The 21,423-nt window shown below is 40.9% G+C and overlaps 1 protein-coding gene across 4 annotated transcripts in view; it reads right to left on the bottom strand.

The window, feature by feature from the left end:
* KIF26B (kinesin family member 26B) overlaps positions 1–21,423 on the bottom strand; it is a 604,324-nt gene that overhangs the window by 82,144 nt on the left and 500,757 nt on the right. For all 4 annotated transcript variants that reach the window (XM_072647639.1, XM_072647640.1, XM_072647641.1 and 1 more), the window contains 4 exons: positions 20,640–20,846; positions 10,387–10,480; positions 7,690–7,952; positions 3,689–3,872 (listed from right to left, as the gene is read on the bottom strand). In XM_072647639.1, the coding sequence (XP_072503740.1) occupies positions 3,689–3,872; positions 7,690–7,952; positions 10,387–10,480; positions 20,640–20,846 (748 nt within the window). The remainder of the gene's footprint in view (positions 1–3,688; positions 3,873–7,689; positions 7,953–10,386; positions 10,481–20,639; positions 20,847–21,423) is intronic.

Below are 21,423 nucleotides of genomic sequence, written 5' to 3'. Positions count from 1 at the left end.
TATGAGAATCATCATCTTTCCACATACTAGCTTTTAAATAATGATAGCTAGCATTTGCATAGCACTTTAAGGACTAGAAAGTGCTTTACAAATATTTCATTTGATTCTCACAACAACCTTGGGGGGTAGGATGTTGTTAGTATCCCCATTTCACAGATGAGGGAACTAGGCAGACAACGGTCAGGTGACTTGCCCGGAGTTATACAGCTAAGTAAGGGTTTGAACTCAGGTCTTCCGACTCAGAGTCCAACACTATACCACCAATCTGAGTCATTTGCCAGAAATTCCAATCAAACTGAACTGAGATCTTTTGAGGGAAATTCTGAGAAAATATTCTGTTTAAAAATATTTGTATCTTCTCATCACTAACTAAAATTCTTATTTCCTTTCCAAGTCATGTTTATCAGAATGAAACTCTGGGAAAGGAGAGGATCAATGGTGGTACTGCAGTATGGAAAATATGCATTCTGACTGGTTTCACCTACAAAAGTATTTTCATTCAAGAAATGGTGGTAACTGTGTGATAGAGATCAATTCTCAACTGTTACAAATGCAACATAAGTACACACATCATAGGAGCCCCATAGAATGGAAACACCATTCTTTAGTGGAGCTTATCACAGTGCTTCGCACATAATAGATGCTTTGTAAGTGCTTGTTGATTGACTGACTGAGGTCTTTTCTCAGATCAGGCTCTTAGTTCTACAGAGAATTTTTGGAATTAGCCCTGTAGCTGCAGCTGGACCAATTTTTTCAAGCAAAGTAAGGAGAAACTGATAAGACTTTATGATGGATTCTTCTAACAACAGAGAAAATGTTGGTCTGTAAAGGTGAGTCTACTTTTCTTAAAAGTACTGAAAAGGAGCATCCTTTGCTCTCTGCTGCTGGTAAGAACATACCCAGAGTGCTTTGAACTATGCTTCTGCATAAAATTGGGAGCTATCCATGCTGGGAATCACAGCATGGCTTCCAGCCCAACATAGCAGAGTGGGGATACTCTCTGTAGGATAATAGATGCAGGAGTCATTCAGAAAGAAACTACATTAGATTCACTGATCACACAGATACATTTTGACACCATCCATCCACCTGGTTCCTAACAGGTATTAAGTTTTGATACCCAGAAAATTGATCTGTATCCTCATCCTTAGGTGATGCAGTAGTTGGTTATGTCAGCCTCATTTTCAAAAGAAAGAAGCAAAGAATAGGAACAGGTCTAAATGTATTTTATGTAGCCATCAATTTGTTCATTTGTTTTGGGGGTTGGCTTGGCACACACCCCATGGAACATTCATGGGAATGAGCCCCTGGGAGGCGATCTCATGAAAAAAAGTATTCAACCTCCATGACCACTTTGGGAGACATTGGAATTTTATTTTTAATTTTTTCTTAGCACAAAGCACTGTGTTAATCACTGGGCATGCAAATAGAAAAGGAAACAGTCTGCACTCAAATAGCTTAAATTCTAATAGGAGGAGAATTAGGCTTCAGCTGCAAGTCAGATGGAAAGGGTCAGTGGTCTTTAGGATGCAGAGGGTAAGTAGATGGCATTATAGCAGTCAGTTCTGAAGGACTGGAACTTTGGGATGATGAAGTATTCCCCTTCTTGATCCCCATGTGCCTACTCCAATTCTATGACAGAGTGCTGAATTGGTCATAAAACCAGAGGAGCAGCCCAGGGCAACTAGGTCAATGAGTGCAGGACTTAGAATCAGGAAAACTCATCTTCCTGACTTCAAATCTGGCCTTAGATATTTACTAGCTGTGTGACCCTGGGTGAGTCACTTAACCATGGATGTCTCAGTTTCCTATCTATAAAATGGGCTAAAGAAGGAAATGGTAAACTACTCCAGTATCTTTGCCAAGAAAAGCCCAAACTGGGTCATGAAGAGTCCAACCCAAATGAAAACAACTGAATAATGTATGTTTCTATAAAAGTATTTTGTATGGAAGCATTTATTTTGTGTGGAGGAAATAAAGAGCTTGTAGATATGCTGTTGAAAGGGGCCTGAAAGGCCCATTTTACAGAAGAAACTGATTTCCTCAGGACCACACAGTTAATAAGAACCTGAGAAGGGATTTAAACTCAGGTCTTCCTGACTCCAGTTCCAGTATTCTGTCCTATACCTGATCGACATTATACATTAAATACCTTTCTAATCTCTTTTGGGGAGACCCTAAACTTGAACCAAACCCAAATTTTAAGTGATTTAACCCTGGGGCTCTGAAGTGGAGCAACAAAAAGTTCAAGATGAGAAAAAAAAAGAACCTGACACCTCTTTTTGGAAGCCAAGGTGCTCCTCGAGCTGAGCCAAGAGCTGGGGAATCCCTTGGCAGTAGTAGGCAACTGCAGCCCCTTTGGCCAGCCCCAGATGCCATCACTGTCATTATATACTATTTCACTAAACAAACATTGACTGAGTAAGTACTATTTGCCAAATGCTATGCTAGAATTTCAATGTGACATGTTCACTGTCCTCATGGAGTTATATATCATCTGATACAAACAATGATAACCATAACACCCCAGGGTACATGATATACTCTAAAATGATGTGTGCAGTGTGAGATTTGAAGGGGGCAGTTATGACTTAAGGGGTTGATCAGGGAAGACTTCAGAGAGAAGATGGCATTTGAATTGGACTTCAAAAATGGTTAGCGATTCAAAAGATGAAAAAATGGAGAGAGGATATCTAGGGATAGGAAAAAAGCCTTCTTCCCAAGGCATGGAAATAAGCAAGTTTAGAGTGTGCTCAGTAGAAGCTAATTCAGTTTAGCTGGAGCGTAGACTTCACTGAGGGACATAACCTGAACTCAGGCTGGCAAACTAAGATAGAAAGATATTTTAGGGTATTTTGAATCTCAGGCAAAGGGGTTGGAACTTACTTTGGCAGACAAAAGGGAGCTATTGGAGGTTTTTAAGCAGAGTAGACCCATGCGTAAAGAAGATTATTCACAGAGATGCGACAAGAATCTCAAAAGTATATGTTAAAATATTCTCTGGTTCTTAGACATTATTTCATTGTGATGGCTTTTGGGGTTTTTTTGGGGGGGGGGCAGTAATGTAAATGTTGTATTATATGCCAGTGGCAGGACTGAACATTTCTATAGACCCAGACAGGCAAGAGAACTAGTGTGGGGCAATGATAAGAAGACCCTGATTAGAAGCCCAGCCCTTGTCCAGTCCTCCAAGTCCTTTAAACAAACTGAGCCTGTTTCCTTATAAAATAGGCAGACCATTCACCCCAACCACCTTCCAGTGTTGTTATGAGGATTAACTACGATAATCCCTGTTCTGTAAAAATAAAAGCTGATAGCCACTGAGAGGGGCAGGATGGTAGGGTGGATAGGGTGTTGGACTTGGAGTCAAATTCTGATTCAGATACTAAAGAGCTGTTTTACCATGAGCTAACCTTTCTCCTCCCTCATGCCTGGACTCACTCTCTGGACTTTCCTTCGCTTGACCTTGGAGTGACTTCTGATGGGTGACTTCTTCCTCCAGACCCCCATTTTAGGAAACATCTCCAGCCTCTGAGAGTAGGGACTCTTGCATTTTATCTCTGTCTTCTCAATACCTCATAAAGTACATGACACCCAGCAGGCATTTCACTTTCTTTAAACTGAAATGAATTTTCTTTATTGATCTGAAAGCCCCCAAGAAGGAAGAAGAGAGAAGCAGCTAACTTACTTCCACCTTTTCCACTCTTTTCCATTCGGTACTGGTAGATATGCAGAGTGAATAACATATGTGAGTTCCTGTGGTCGTCCTCATCGCAGTCTTGCTGGCTACTCCGGCGAGAGGCGATGGCAGCATCGAGAAAGAAGGCCGCCTTCTCAGCCGTGGGAGCTCGGAGCTCACTCTGGTTCTGGAGCTAGAGGACAGAATTCAAGAGATGAAGGAAAAAATGCAAAAGGGAACCAGGAGATGCCCAAGGTGGGCAACTTCATCCTGGGATAGAAGAAGGGGAAGGGAATTTCCTTCCCATTCATGGACTGGTTTAAATGTTATTGGTCTATTTTCTGGATGTCATATGTATTTCTACATGCCTTTCACAATCTGTAATCTCTTACCAGGTCTGAACCCAAGGTCTATGAAATTAAGTACCTTCAGAGAGTACTTTGTATCACCCATATTACCCTCAGCTATCAATGCTTTTAAACTCTTTGCAGTCACTCAAAGGATTATTCCAAAGCTATCAATAACCTCTTAATTACAAAATCTGATAGCCTTTTCTCATTCTTATTGACCTCTCTGCAGTGAGGCTGAGGCTAGACAGAGTGCTGGACTTGGAGTCAGGAAGACTGGACTATGTGACCCTGGGCAAGTCACTTAACCTCTAGTTTTCTCATCTGTAATATGAAAGTAATAAGAACATGTGTCATCTCCCAGGATTGTTGTGAGGATCAAATGAGATACCATATGTAAGGCACTTTTTGAACTTTACTATCACTACTACTAATTCATTCCTCCTGGATATTCTCTTCTCAGGGCTGTGGCTGCTCTTCTATCTGTCTGTCTGTTCTTTCTCAGTCTCCTTTATTAGATCATTATCCATAGTTCCTGTTCAGTCATATCTGACTCTTTGTGACCTCTTTGAGGGTTTTCTTGGCAACGATACTAGAGTAATTTGCAATTATTTTTCCTCTAACTCATTTTATAGATGAGAAACTGAGGCAACAGGGTTAAATGACTTGCCCAGGGTCATACAGTTAGTAAGTGTCTAAGGCTGGATTTGAACTCAGGAAGATGAGTCTTCCTAACTTCAGATGGGGCACTCTATCCACTAAGCCATCTAGCTTGCACCATCCCCTACTCTGAAATGTGTTCCAAGGCTCTACCCCGGGCTTTCTTCTTATTTCTCTTTACATTCTCTCTCGGTGAGCTCATCAGCTGCCACTGGCTCAATTGTCTTCTTTACCCACATGACTACCAAATCCATATAAACAGATCCAGTCTCTTTCCTGACCTCTCTACTCTTCTATCACAACAGTTTATGAGATATTTCAAGTTGCATATCCTGAAGGCATTCAGACTTAACATTTCAAAAACAGAACTCATTCTCTTTCCCCCAAAACCTACCCACTTCCAAACTTCCCTACATCTCTCTAGAACTTGTCATACAGGTTCATAACCTTTGAGTCATCTTCAACTCCTCACCCTCTCTATTTGTCCCCATTTTATGAAATGGGAGTTTTGTTGTATAATCCTGGCTGACTCTTGTTCATCCTGTCACATCTTTTAAATGAAGCAGGTATTTATACCTTTTAGTCTTATTCTCTCCCCTCTCTCCCCCCCCAAAAAAATACCTGTAGTACTATGAAAAGCAAAGGGTTCAGTGAGAAGAGATGGCCTGTCTTATCTCTGCAGAGGACTAATAAATCACCCTGTGCTGAGGGAGGGAGGAGGTGGTGATGTTTACCCATGATAACACTTGGGATATGTCTGCATCTTCCTTCAAAGATTCTATTGTTTGGAGAAGGGACTATAGGCTGTGAGCCACCATGATTTCAGAGTTGACAGTACTAGTGTCCCCAAATCAAGCACCTGGCAAGTTTTGACAAGAAAGCCTGAAGCTTTTGACTCTGTGACTTCTCCCCTATTATTTTGTTCAAGCAAACTTTAAACTTCCTCACTAAACCCAATAAGCAAAAATAAGCTGGGGCAGAAGGTTAATGCAACTGTTTAAGAGAGCTAAAAAGTGTTATTCAAATCATTTTAAGGTTAAGCTCTTTTGGTTGTTTTTTAGATTCTCAAATCATACTTGGGATATACTCATGAAATGACGAACCAGAATACAACACCCAACTTATCCCCATCTCTGGAGTGGATTTACCAAGAAAAGTTAAACCCTGACTAACCAGAACCCTCAGAAAACGATCATTTTTCCTCTACTCCACTTTAAATGGAAAAGAAAGCTAATACCACAAAACAAAACAATTTCCAAGATGTGTCCAGGGATTGTTATAAATTCTTTCTAAACTCCACTTTCTGCTGCTATCGCTATACTATCCTTCAAAGAGAATCAGTAATCATAATATGATGCTGAAGCAATTGCAATTATCTAAGAAAGATTCATTTATGTGAACTATATTGTAATTAATCACTAAGGCAGGGAAATGGACATATATTTTAGAAAAAAAATTTTCCACAAGTGTTGAAACCAAGAAGGTTTATTGCTTGACCTTCAGTTAACCAGAAAACTCAATTAAACCAAGTACCCCGAGTTTGCTGGTGAACTGAGGTTTTACTATACTTGAAAGCTCAAGAAAGCTCTGAATAAGAATTACTGTTAAAATGGTACAGATTCTATCACAAAAAAAAACCCAACCAACTTTCTTTTCAATTTTCCTCTTCCTAAATTTCCCATTTTTCCCCCATTCAGTCCCCATATCCAATCAATTGCCAAGTCCTACAAAGGTCATTAAGGACCTATCATTTGCAGTTTTCTTCTCTTCTGTCTTCCCATGACACCAAGTGTAGTCTCTCCTCACCTCTTACCTGGACCTTTGAATAGCCTCCCAACCACTGGTCATCCTAACTTCATTTTCCCCTTCACCAATCCATTCTCTGAAAGTCTTTAAAGTAATTTTCCAATTACATGGATCTCAGATCATTCCCTTGCTCAAAAACTGTTTGTGGCTCCCTAATGCTCAAAGAAAACATGAACTCCTGAGCAGCATTCAAAATCCTCCACATCTTGGCCTCAACCTATATTGCCTACATTATTTCATGGCACTCCTCTTAATATGCTCTTTAGTCAAACTACATTATTCAAAAAAAAAAATTAAACAATTAAAAAAAAACCCCAAACAGCACTCACTGTTCTCTAATTCTGTCCTATTCTATCTTGCTTCCTTGTCCTTATTACCCTGTCCCTTAGGTGAGTGGGGATGGGTCCTTACCATTACTATCTCTGTTTTTCATAGATGCTTTGGACCAAGTTGATACCAGAGTCCTTTTTTTTTTTTTTAAAGAAATGAATGCATATGTCAATCTGATCACCTCGTTAAAGAGAGGGGGCTCTCCAATAGGCAAATTGGTTACAATCCCAAAGTTTCTATCAGTTTGTTGGAAATGCACCAGGGAGCTCCAGGGACTTGCCTTTGCTACGCTGTTAGGGTGGTCAGAGAGAAATGTGAGCCCCTTGGGGTTTCATCTTGAAGAGAACTGGAGCTATCCTTGGCTTCCCCAGGTCTGGCAATTATGTCTTGGCTCTGATTATAAAGTGGTTATTAGTTCTTCCTACAGCAATACTAATCGTGCTCTAGGCTAGTGCCAGGAATATAGTTTATGAAGCTATAAAAGGCCACGGCATTGGCTGCAGCTATTTGTGCCATGCTGTAAATATTTCAGTTTGCTGTTAAAAGAAGAATCATTTTTTTTTTTTAGAAAAGTGTGTGTGTGTGGGTGGTTGGGTGGGTAGGGAAGGTGAATGAAACTAGCCTCCAGTATTCCAACAATTGTAGGCCCTGCTCATTGTCAATGAGATTTAAGGTACAAATATTTAGGTTAGAGGAGCAGATGGCCCCACAGCTGCAGGCTATAAAGTTCCAGGCCACTTTAAAGTAAACACTTCTAACCCTATCCAGTTTACATTTGGAGTAATTCATGGGTTGAAGTGCCCCCAAGTCTCCAAGGTGGAGATCAGCCTCCCACCCCGGGCAGGGGAAAGCTCTAGGCTTAGTCACCTGCATGCCACAGATAGGATCTTCACAAAGATACACTCCAGGGGACTGGCCATCCTGCAGACTGCCTGTGGCCACCTCTGACAGCAGGTCCCGCAAGTTTTCTTCCTTCCCCCACACTTCGACGGCAGAGATCCGGACTGAGAAACGGGCTCCAGTCTTCTCTTTGCGTTCGTTAATCAGCTTGAAGAGCCAGGAGATGGCACAGGGGATGATGCCAAGGTTCTGCATGGAATCATCCTTCCCAATCATAGTGTAGGATTTTCCTGGGCAGACCAGAGAGAGAGAGAGAGAGAGAGAGAGAGAGAGAGAGAGAGAGAGAGAGAGAGAGAGAGAGGAGATGAGACCAACTTGAGAACTGAAGGAAGGCCACCATACATCTAGTCTTCTCCAGAGAGAAGCTTCATTTAAAGTGAACTGGGAAATGTAGTGAGGTATTCACTGCAGGAGGGAAGAGGTGACCGCTGGGCAGGAGGAAGGAGGAGAAGGAAGTCAAAGCGCCAAGGGGAACACAAACAAGAGACAGGAGGAAAAAGTGAAGTGCTTTACGTCTCTGGTTTGCAAAATGACACATTTGGAGTGGTTGCCAAAGAGAAAATTTCCAGCTCCATTTACAAAACGGCTTCCAGGCACACAAGAGCTCAGCCAAGTGATAAAATTTAACCCCAAGTTCCTAAACTGTTATATACGAAAGGACAGTTTCTGTATTGTTTTACATAGAGCAGAGAGACAGACTCCCAAGCCGACCATCACCATTACAGCCCTCTTTATAGCCACCCCAAAGATTAAACGTACCTATTTCTACTTTATATCCTTATTCCTGTGAAATGTGGTGTATATTTTAACAGCATAAGCATTTCCTATTAAAAAAATCGGGATCTCTTCTTTGATGAGAGATCAAGGAGGGAGAAAAGGGAGGGCAGATGTAGCCCAGAGATGAAGGGGGTTTTTCATCTAGGGCTGGAATTCATGCCTGCCTAAGCTCTCCCAGATCCTCACTGCTTGTGTGGAAGGGGTCCTGGATATGTATCCTGGGACTCCTAACAGCAATCCAGGGAGCATCTGTCCACTCCCCATATCACCACCCAACTGAGCACAGCTAGTATGACCCGGTGAACAGATGGTGGCAAGTCAGGATTAATGAGGCATTGCCAAGAAAAACTGTCTCATGTGCCAGTGTCCAAGATGGATTCTGCAGAGGTTCCATTTCAGTTTTTTGCTCTTTCCTTCAGGTTTGATAAGTGTCGTAAGGAAAGGGATAGGTATCCTTGAATGGCATAGAAGGGTAGGAGAAGGACATTTGGCACCTCAGGTCAAGAAGTGAGCGCCAGGAACTGTGCTATGCTGGGAACACAAATACACACACACACAAAAAGGCAATCCTTGCCCTCAAGAAACTTAATGAGGGTAGGGGAGAGGGAAGGTTTGAAGAGTCAGGAATAGAGCCCACAGAGGACTGAAGGAGTGATCATGGCTAGCCTGGGCACCTTCATTAAATGAAGGTTACTGGAGGAAACTCTCTTTATTTTGAACCTTTGTGCCCTCTATAAACATCCGGCATAATCCTGTTAGGAAATGCTTAAGCCTGGAGGTTCGGCATAGTGCGGTTGCTTTGGAGTCAGAGAACGTCCTAAGAGCTAGATTGTCCCAGCGTATTCCAGGAGCTTGTTGACAAAGGAAAAGGCTAAATAAGCTGGGATGGGTGAGAATAGGGGTGTTCCTCCAGAGCTTTCATGTCCACCTATTGTCTACGTAAAAAGTAAGAGATTTTATTTGCTTTCCTGGTAAATTTCCCCCTCAGAAAATGTGCAATGTTTGCTTTATTTCCTGGGTTGATCTTTAATCTAGTATAATAGGGGATAACTGAGCTCACAGTTATGCCTGGATTCCAGTAAATCATTTGATGAGATCTCTCCTAACAGGCCTGCAGACAAGATAAGGAGACCATAGTCGACAAGGTAGTTAGATTCCAAACTGGCTAAACGATCAGATCCAAAGAGAAATCACTAATGGGTCAATGTCAGCTTGGAGGGAGGTCCATAGTGGAAAGTCCCAGTATTTTATGCCTGACTCTATGCCGTTTCCCGTTTTTATTAATGACATGAGTGAAAATAGAGATGGCAATCTTATCAAATTTGCAAATTACATAAAGCTGGGAAGGATAGTTAATACATTGGGTGACAAGGATCCTAAAAAAGACCCAATACAATAAAGCAATAAGTCAAATCTCTGAGATGAAATTTAAAAATAAGTGTAAAATCTTTCACTTGAGATTTTTAAAAAAACCCAACTTCCTAAGTACAGGAAATATAAGAAGAGAAAACAAAAATCACCATTCCTAGTTTGTTTGTTTTCCACCTGTCTTACTATTTTAATGTTGGCCACTTTTCATATATTATAGAGCAGATTCCTATTATGGCAAGTATTGGCTTCTAAGGTGACTTCCAGCTCCAAGATTTGTTGATTATTACGCTGGAAATCCTTTCCTTGATGAAGGGGTGGTAACCTATGATGAATTATAATTTTTAAAATGAGATAGTTGATCAATGCAAAACCTTAATAAAAGTCAGCGAAAGGCATTTCCAAGCTCTCTCCCATTACAATTTCTGAGCAATCAGTTTCCACTTTAGGGCTAGAATGATGATGATGATGATAGGAAGACTCCAATAGGCAACACAGACCAAGGCAATGAATACTGACCGAGCTTGGCATGACCAAAACAGAACACACAGCCATCGGCCCCATTGACCACAGACTGGATCACCTCGGCCACAGTCCCGGCACACACTTCAGCCTGTAATAAGCACAGTAGGAAAAGTGAGGGTACAATGCAGTGGTACTGGCCGTGTCACCATTTGAAGTGAATACAAGGCAAGTTGTGGTACATGAGTATAATGAAGTAACACTTGCTTATAAGAAATGGTGAAAATAATGACTACAGAGAATCAAGGTAAGACATAAACTGATACAAAGCTGTCCCCCATCCCTGGAACACACTCACTATTCCCCTCTGGCTTCCTTTAAGTCCCATCTAAAATCTCTTTTTCTGTAGGAAGCCTTTCCCAACCTCTATTAACCCCAGTCTTCCCTCTATTAATTATTTCCTATTCATCCTGTACATAAGCTTGCTTTGCATATATTTATTTGCACGTTGTCTCCCAAATTAGATTATAAGCTCCTAGAGGACAGGGACTGTCTTTTGCCTCTTTGTATCCCCAGCACTTAGGAAGTGCAGAACAGAATAGGTACTTAATAAATATTTATTGACTGATGTTTGAAATAAGCAGAAACAGGAAAATAACATATACAATGATTTGTTGCTCAGTTGTATAGTCTTGTGCCCATGGACCGTGCATGGCAAAGATACTAGAGTGGTTTTACCATTTCCTTTTCCAGTGGATTAAGGCAAACAGAGGTTAAATGACTTGCCCAGGGTCACACAACTTGTAAGTGTCTGAAGCTTAATTTTAACTCTTCCTGATTCTAGGCCTAGCTCTCTATCCACTGGACCACCTAGCTGCCTATTCAGTGACTACAACAATGTATACAGAAAGAACAACAAATAAGCAATCAAAAGTGATTGCAGTAAAATGATAACATCCAAGTGGAGCCCCAAAGAAGGGATATGAAAATGCATTCTCTCCTCCTTCTTTGCCGAAGTGGGGGACTACAGGAGTGGAACAATGCATATGATGTCCAACTTTTTCCATGTGTTGTTCTGCTGAATTTTCTACCCCCTTCCCCTTCTAATTCTTTATCGTAAGGGATGATTCACTGGGAGGGAGGGCGGTTATATTGGGGAAAATAGGTAGTATAAAAACTAAACAGAACAATAAAAATTTATTTGAAAATGTCTATGAGTAAGCATGATCTTGCTGTACTGTTATTCTCTGCCACTCATTTCCCTGTTTTCTGAATTCTGCTACAAAAGAATTCTTGAATCTGTTTAAAATCCTACTGGAATCCTTTCTCTTGCCTTATATGACATGATGTATGTTAACATAGATGAACTTCGAACCAACTTTCTATTAGCATATTTTTACTGGACTTTCATCTCTATATCCCCAGTGCTTAGTACAGTGTCTTCCTTGTACAAAGTAGGTACGTAATAGGTATTTTTCAAGTTAAACTGAGTTGACCTGTGAAGTAGGCAGTGTCAGCCTTAAGGAATATCTCCTCTTGCAGCACTAGACTGAACTGTGTGTGCACTACCACCGATCATAATTCTGCACCCCTCCCCCTAATAATATTTTATGCAAATGGTTCTGTCAACACTGACCAAATTAAAAATCCCATAACCTCTATACTTTAGCAGCTAGATGGCACAGCAGATAGAGCACCAGCCCTGGAATCAGGAAGACCTGAAGTCAAATCTGGCCTCAGATACAACCTAGTTGTATGACCCTGGTCAAGGCACTTGTTCCCATTTGCCTCAGTTTCCTCATCTGTAAAATGAGCTGGAGAAGGAAATGGCAAACCACTCCATATCTTTGGCAAGAAAACCCCAAAAGGGTTCACAAAGAGTTGGACGTGACTGAAACGACTAAACAACAACCTCTATACTACTCCTGAGTTCAGTTTCCTCATCTATAAAAGGGGAAGGTTGGATGAGATGACCTCTGAGATCCCTTCCAATTATCTATGATCCTAAAAACTAGAGTCCAAAAACTCCCTTTTAGAACTGTCAAACATTCTGGGTCTCACAGATGCTGTTTACATTAGCACCTACTAGGTGCCGGGCAATGTGCTAAGGATTTCACAAATATCTCATTTGATCCTTACAACAAATTCTAGAAGCTAGGTGCCCCTTAAAGATGAGGAAACTGAGGTAAATAAAAACAAAGTGGCTTGCCCAGATCAGACACCTAATAAGAGTATGAAGCCAAATTTGAACCCAGTCTTCCTGAGTTCAGGGACAGTACTCTTTCCTCTGTCCCACCTAGCTGCTCATTTTACAGATGAAAAAACTAAGGTCAAACAAGTGAGATGACTTGCCCAGGGCCACACAGGTACTAAGTACCTGAGGTTGAGTTTGACTTCAGGTCCTCCTGACTCTGGGTCCAAGATGCTATCTAAAAGATTAGATAAGACATTTAATATTTCGGTTGACTCAGCTTCAGCGTGGGTATGGCCACACTTTGTTGCAGATTAATGGGATAATATTTCTGAAGTTGTACAGGCTCACATTCTAATAAAGGAAGCAAATTCTGAAAAATAATCCAGTTTTGGTAGAAGTAGGAGATTCGTGGCATCTGCATAATAATGACATAATAATGCAGCTAACATTTATCTAACACTTTAAGGCTGGTAAAGGTATTTTACATATCTTAACTAATCCTCATAACAACCATGGAAGATAAGTTATGCCTTTTACAGATGAGGAAACTGAGGCCAAGTTAGATGACTTACTCAGGTTAAATAGCTAGTTAGTATCTGAAGAGGGTTTGAACTCACCTTCCAGATTCCAAGTCCCTATCCACAATGACAACACCAACTTGCCTACACAACATTTGGCTCTGAGTCCCTTCTCTTTGTCAATCCCTGTCTCTCACTTTTTCCAAAATAGAGCCCTCCCTTTGCTCTCAACATTTATAGATACAACACGCTCTCCACACTTCTAGATACAATCCAGACACTATTAATTGGGGCTTGTTTGCATATTACATGATAAGTGTTCTTCGGTCATTCATGCATGTGTGCCCTCTAACTAGGTAATAAATGTCTTCATTAAGGAGCTGAGTCTTCCATGTTTCTGCATGGTCTTCCCATCTTCCCCTCCCTCCTTCCCCGACCAAGCCAGTCTCTAACTCCTATTACAGTCCTGGGCAAACAAAGGTAGTAAGGATTGGTATTGACTGCTTTGGAAACTTAGAGAAATCTCTCCAGACAGTGTCTGGGTTGTTACCAATAGCAGGAGGATGGAGTGATTCACTGGACCCCATAGCTCTCATTTCTCTGCTTCAAGACTAGATTCTGAGCATCACTGAAGCATTCTGTGCCTGTACAAATATCCCTCACTGACTTCCTATAATCAGAGCAATGTGTCTCCCAGTGGGAACCTCAAAAACCAACAGCCTTGGCGATGAATAAAGCTATTCAGCTTGTGGATCTTGGCAGCACAATGATTCTAAGTATTCCAAAATCCAAATGTCCCCCAAACTGAAAAGGGAGATGGAAAAAGGACACACACCCATCTCTGACAGCCTCCAGTTGTGTTGGTGGTCCTGGCCAGGGGCTCCTCTCATGCAGACAGGACTGTAAAACAAGGTGTTCTCTTCCCCACCTCCTCAAGATCCTACCCCCACCTGGAGTGACTGGCTTCTCTAAAATTGGGGTACGGTTTCTTGCTAGTGCCAAGAAGTGAACTTCAAGCCCTTTGTTCATTGAAGCTACTAGGATTTGTGGTGGGAAGGAGGGCAGAATCACTGAATCAGAGAAGGGACCTCCCAGGTCATCTAACCCAGCCCCTCATTTTACAGGTGAGGAAACTGAGAGCCAGACTTGTCCAGGGTCACACAGTAAAGAGCAAAGCTGAGGTTCAAATTCAGGTCTTCTGAGTCCAGCCTTTCATGTCTTTTTTTTATAGCTCTTTTCTGAGGGTTTCTAACTTTGGAGTGAGTAGAAGCAGCTAGGTGGTACAGGTGATAGAAAGTTGTATCTGTATTCAGTACAACCCAAGTTCAAATCTGGTCTCAGACACTTATAGACTGTGTGACCCTGGACAAATCACTTAATCTCTCTGTTTCTTCATCTGTATAGTGGTAATAAAGATAGCACCCAGCTCCTAGAGTTGTGAGGATCAAATGAGAGTATATGTGCAAAGCATTTGTAAGCCCTTATGTGTTGTATAAATGATACCACCACCACCACCACCACTACTACTACCACTACTACCACTACTACTACTATTACTACCACTACCACTACTACTGCTATGACTATTATTATTCCATGTCACAGAAGAAAACAGCAATAGACAGCTGCCTGTTTGTAGTTCATAAGTACAAATGCTATGGGCAGAGCTGGACTTTAGCTGCAGGATCATAAGATAACACATTTAGAGCTGAAAGAGACCTTAGACATCATTGAGTCAAATCCATTTGGTTTAAAGATGAGAAAACCAAGGCCCTGAGAAGTTAAGTGACATGGCCAGGGTCACATCCCTTGGCCATTATCTCTATCTCCCTCCCACTGGAACCTTGAACTTTGTCCCTGGGATGCCAGACTCTGCTGGGTGAACATTCACCTTCTCTTGCCCCAAACCAAGCCATCTCCACCCAATACATTCTCGATCTCCTTTTTAGGTCCCCTTTTATATGCTGTCTTCCCTCATTGGAATGTGAGCTCCTTGAGGGTAGAAATTGCCTTATATATGAATCCTAAGTACTTAGCATCGTACATGGCTCATGGGAAACACTCATGAAGTGATCTATCTATCTACCTACCTATGTACATATGTACCTACTTACCTATCTACCTACCTACCTATCTATCTATCTATCTATCTATCTATCTATCTATCTATCTATCTATCTATCTATCTGTCTATCCTTCTAGCCACAAAGTGATTGACTTCACCATATGACCTGACAGTCCTTAGAATGGAAACATGAATATCAAATTTAAAAAAAACAAACCTACCCAAATACCAAGGAACATTTTCCTGAAAATGACCCGTTCCTTCCCACCTTTGGGTCTTTGATCATGTTGTTTCCTCCAGACAGAATGCCCTTATTCATAATTCATATCATATGTTGAAATCCTTTCTATCCTTCAAAGCCCATCATATGTGTGACCCTTCTTGTGAAACCTTCCTCGATCCTCTCAGGCAGGAGCAATCCTTTCTGTAAGGGGTGCTGACCGCCACACCATCTGGGACACCACACTGACGGACATCAGGTAAACTGAGTTTCTTAAGGGACCTAACTTCCCTTGGGTGAGTTTCTTAAGGGACCTAATTTCCCTTGGCTGAGCTTCCTGCTCCTTCCCCCTGCTTGTGGCCCCACATTGGGCGCCATCTTGTTCACCCTTCCCTGCACCAGACTCAGTTTACCTGATGTCCATCAGTGTGGTGTCCCAGATGGGGTGGCAGTCAGCGCCCCTTACACCTTTCTGTGGTCCCACGGCAATTTTTCTAGAGTACTCTTGGAACTTACGTCTTTCTGCCTTGCATCATAGTTATTTATGTACACTTCTTATCTTTCTTACTAGATTACAATTCAATTTCACAAATATTTATTAAGCTTCTGCTATATATAAGAGGAGAGAAGCTGTCTGTCCTAGTGGATAGAAAACTGGCCTCAAAACCAAGAAGACCTAAGTTCAAGGCTTATTTCTGACATATACTGACCATGACACAGATCCCCTAGGTAAGCCACTTAATTCTCGGAATCTCAGGTTTCTCAGATTGATTGCAGAGAAAGTATTGACCTGTATTGATAGAGGGGAATTTCATCAACCAGGAACTCATCTTCATCAATGAAATCACAGGTGGGTGTGGTCCCTATCCCTATTCTTATGGATAAGGGACTGTGCTAAGAACTGAGGATATGAAGTTGATAAAGTGTCAGAGGCAGGATTTTAATTCAGGTGTTCCTTACTCCAGGTCTGACACTAGGCAAAAACATGAAAGGTAAAGCTTTAACCAAAACAACTGCTACAAGGACTATGAATTTTACCTTCTTTCGGTTCCTAAGAGTTACAGACTCCTTAAAGAGATTCAACTCAAATATGATTCAAATTCACTTGCTTAGCTTCTACTCAGTATTATGTGCCAGAAATACAAAGAGGAAGAAGAAATAATACAAAGTCTTTTATGATATATCAGAAAGATGATACAAAAATGGCATCAACTCTAATCTGAAAGATTTTCCTATGTACTAGATGAGTAGCAGTGGGGAATATAAGATGTACAAAGGCAAGTATAATGTAAGGTATCATGTGATGGGACAAAGGCAAGCTTTGAGAAGGGGGATCTTCCTTTCAGCTGATGGCAGGAGGGAGGGCTGAAGGGAGGAGGTGGGTATTTGAGCTAAGACTTAAAGGAACAGAACTATTTCAGCAGATGAACCTAAGGAGAGAGTATATTCCAGGCATGAGGAAGTGTCTTGTGCAAATGTACAAAGATGGTGGGAAGAGATTGGGGGATACCTAGTAGTCTAATCTGGCTAGAATTTAGAGTCTATAAAGAAAAGGAAAGAAGTATGTGCCCATGGAAACCTATGTAGATAGGTGAATATGGGCCCCTTCGTACTTGGGACCATCTCTTATTCACTTGTGTATTTCTGGCATGTAATACCAAGTAGAAGCTGAATCTCTTTGGAGAGTCTGTAACTCTTGAGAAGTGAAAGAAGGTAAAATTCACAGTTCTTTCTAGGAGTTGTTTTGGCTAAAGTTTTCCCATTCATGCTTTGGCTTGGCCCTGTCCTAAGCAATGTGTTCGGCAGCTGGGTGGTACAGTGTAATAGAACATCAGACCTGGAGTCAGGAAGACCCGAGTTAAAATACTGCTTCAGACACCTCTGCAAGATCTCAGGCAAGTCACTTATTAGATCTGTAACATGATTAATCTGAAAATATGTTTAATATGAATGTATATAGAGAGCCTGTCTTGGGAATGGGAGAGGGAAGGGAGAAAGAAAAAATGCGGAACTCAAAATATTGTGGAAAGGAATGTTGAAAACGAAAAATAAATAATTTTTTTAAAAAAGGATGACAATAGTAGTTATGTCACACAGGTTCCTTGTTAATATAGATAATATGTAAAGAGCACTTTGCAAACCCCAAAGCACAACATAAATGATAGCTATTGTTATTATCTTTCTCCCTTCTTTCCTTCCTTATGATCAGATTGGCAGATACAATCAAGCTAGGAATAATAACCAGTACACTAAATAAATTCAATAAAAACATTCAAAATTCAAAAAGATCTTGGCAGTTTAGAATTTTGGACTGAATCAAATAAGATGAAATTTTATATAGATAAATGTAAAATCTTATATCTGGGTTCAAAAATTACTTAGTAAGTACAAGACGTGAGATATCAGTGCATCTGAAAAAGATCTGGGGTTTTTAGTGGACTGCAAGCTCAATACACAAAGCAAGTAGGATCTTAGGCTGCACTGAAGACAGAGAGCTTGCAGGTATAAAACAGGACTGTCCCACTGTACTCTGTCCAGGTCTAGGGTACTGTGTTCAATTCTGGACACCGTTGTTTAGGAATGATATGGGTAAGCTGAAGCATGTATAGAAGACAGCAACCATCCCCTATGAGGGAGAATATTTTGGAGAAATTACGGAAAGTTAGCCTGGAGAAGGGAAGACTTGGGTTTAGGGAGGCAGGAACCATGGGATTGAGATGCTAGTCATCACTGTGTATTTGAAAAATTATCATATGGAAGAAGGAACTGATTTGTTCTTGGTCCCAGAGGACAGAAGTGGGAACAATGGGGAGAAGCTGCAAAATGAAAAGAATGGGCTTTGATGTAGGAAAAACTTCCTAACTATTAGAGCTGTGCAACAGTGTAATAGGCTGTTTGGAGAGATAGTGAGTTCCACATCACTGGAGGCATTTAAGGATGGAGGCATTAAAGCTGGATGATTGATCTTCAGGTGGAGATTCTCATTCTTCTGAGAGTTGGAGGAGGTGATTGCTGAGCTCCCTTCCAACTCTGAAATTCTGTAAAGTTAGGGTTTCACACATGTATAAAACAAGAGAATGAACATATACATATATATACAAAATAAGAAATGAACATATGCTGCATATATGTAAAATAAGAATAAACACATATAGCGTATATAGATAAGTATATATGTAAGAGATAATAATATATGTGAGTATATATGTATGTAGATATATGAGATGAACATTTATAGTATATATATAAAATAAGAGAATCAATGATATGGTATATGTATAAATATATAAGAGAATGAATATGCGTATGTACTATATATGTATATAGGCAGGTGCATATATGTATATGTGTATATATGTGTGGAAAGATAGAAAGACAGAGAGTACTGATATTAACCTGTATCCCTATCTGAGTTTGCCATTTCTTGTCAATACCAGCAGGCATGAATATATAGTTTAGATAATTCACCTGATAGTCAATAGAAATAGACATTCAGCTCATGTTTTATGACTCATATACATACTCTCAGAGCTGAGCCAGGATGGAAAGAGGCATGACAGTCCTGGGAGTAGTATCAGCCTTACCATCCCCATTTTACAAATGAGAAAATTGAGGCCCAGAGAGGTTAAATAATTTATCCAAGGATACACAGCAGGCTATTGGCATAGCTAGCACTCCAGCGCTATCCTACTAATTTAAAAACAAGCCAAAACAAATTCTGCTTTCTTTTTTGGAATCAGCCAAGCCCCAGTAAAATATGTACTGTTGTGGGTGAGTACTGATACAAAACAGGAGGTATACACAAAGATAAGCAGTAAAAATGGTTCTTTTTCCTTGAATAACTCTAAAACTTATTAATAGCCACTGTTTAATTTAAGCTTCACTCCAGAGTTCTTTTAACTTATGGAAATTTGTCTCTGGAAAAGTTTTAGCGGTGTTAATTAAACTGTTCATTAGTCTTTTATTAGACTCCACATCAGGTTTAGATTACTGAGCCCACAGGGTGGTACACACACACACACACACACACACACACACACACACACACACACACACACGATGGAGAAGGAAACCTTGGGATGTATTCATACAGCGAATATTGAGTCATCTCAGGATAAACTCTTCAGGGAAACCACATGTGAGAGATGCTCAGCTTTTTAATTAATGGAACCTGTAATACAGGGCTGCCTATGGAAGCACTCCTGAGTCACACCATAGAAGGCATGATCAGGAGTCTCTAACTGGAAATGAAAGACAAGGTTGGCCATGACTCCTGTACTGTACTGGAAATTCAAGGGAAGATCAAATCATCTGATAATGATGTTAATACCACTGCTTCATATCTGTACAACACCTAACAGTTTATAAAATGCTTCCATTTTTATATCCCTTATCTTACCTGGTCCTCACAGTAATCTTGTGGGGCAGGTAGGACATGGTTTATTATCCATACTTTGCATATGAGAAAACTGAGTCTTACAGAGGTGTGGTGACTTTACCAAGGTCACAAGGGTAATCAGTGGCATGGACAGGACACAAACTTAGAGGCAAGTAGGTAGTACAGTCGTTAGAGTTGGACCTGGAGTGAGAAACACCTGCGAAATCAAATCCAGTCTCAGACACCTAAGTCATTTGACCTCTGTCTGCCTCTGTTTCCTCAACTGTAAAATGGGGTTGGTAATGGGACCTACCTCAGGACTGTTGTGCAGATCAAATGAAATATGATTTGTAAAGCACTTAGCGTGAGGTGGAACACATGGTAGAGGTGCTTAATAATTAAAACCTAACAACATCAAGCATTAAACACATATGTCACTTTGCTATTTCATTCTTCTCACTAATCCCAAGAAAGTAAGCCCTTCTCCTCCTCCTACTGGCTTCAGAAAGCAGTACTACCTAGAAGACCAGCTCAGTAGAGCTCCCTGTGAGACCATATTCCCTACCCGTTCACGTGCTTCAATCAATCAATCAACAAGCATTTATTAAGCACCTTCTAGGTGCCAGATCTCAACCTGGACACTGGGGGAAGGCACCAAGTATTTATTAAATGCCTACTATGTGCCAGGCACTTTATAAATATCGTATTTAATCTGGGAATAAAAAAAACAAAAGCAAATATAGTTCCTGACCTCAAGGAGCTTAAATTCTCTAAGGGAGACATGTACACAAATATCTTACTACAAAACATATGCAGAAAAATACATGGCAATATTTTGGAGGGGAACAAACAAATGAACCAAACACACCAACCCATGGCCACAGTCACAGTCTCCATCACCATCTTCCTAGCATGAGAAGGAAAGGACCGCCTACCTGAGATGCATCCTGGGGGAAAACAGCATCAAAGGCAAACATCTTGGGTGGAACCTGACTGCCTCTCTTTTGGAAGGTGTTCTGTCCTCCACAAGTCAAGGGGTCGTAGAGGGTGATTTGCTTCTTTCTTGGATCCACCTTCAAAAAGGAGCTGGATTCTGAGGTGTCCCTGGCAAGGGTGGAGCAGATGCGAACCATGACCTTCACCTAAGAAGAAACACACAGAAAGGAAGCTTGGATTAAGGTAGCCAGATAGTTTATGGTAGAAGAACCTTCATACATCATATCCCCGAGGGTTCCTGGTGCCCTTGGACTTTCCAATGATAAATTACGATGAACCTCACCATGCATTAGGAATATAATCCTCGATGGGCCATGGGAGGAAAAAAAATAGTGTATTTATAATTACCAGGTAGCACATGTTGACATCTCTATTACTTTGATACAGAGGTGGTGCATCACTTTCTTTGTCTTGTTATTAATATAAATTGAAAATTAACTGTACCCTGGTGGCCCAATTAAGTAGATGAAAAGGTAATCTGGGCTGCCAAGCTCTCAGGGCTCATGTGGCTCCCATGAAACTTGAAGATCACTAAGCCCAGAACATAAAAGTTAGCTCTGTAATTTAGTCCTTGTTTGCTCACATCAGAACTTTTACAGACGAAATCCACAGTTATTAGTGTCATCATTAATAGGATGTGAAATGGCCTGAATGGTCAGCATTTAAAATGTGCTCAGAGGACCAGCAATGATAAAGAATTTGTTTGAAATATGTTATTTTAAG

The sequence above is a fragment of the Notamacropus eugenii genome, chromosome 2 (genome assembly GCF_028372415.1).
Source record: "Notamacropus eugenii isolate mMacEug1 chromosome 2, mMacEug1.pri_v2, whole genome shotgun sequence".
Lineage (NCBI taxonomy): Eukaryota > Metazoa > Chordata > Mammalia > Diprotodontia > Macropodidae > Notamacropus > Notamacropus eugenii.
This window is presented reverse-complemented; position numbering and strand designations above follow the sequence as displayed.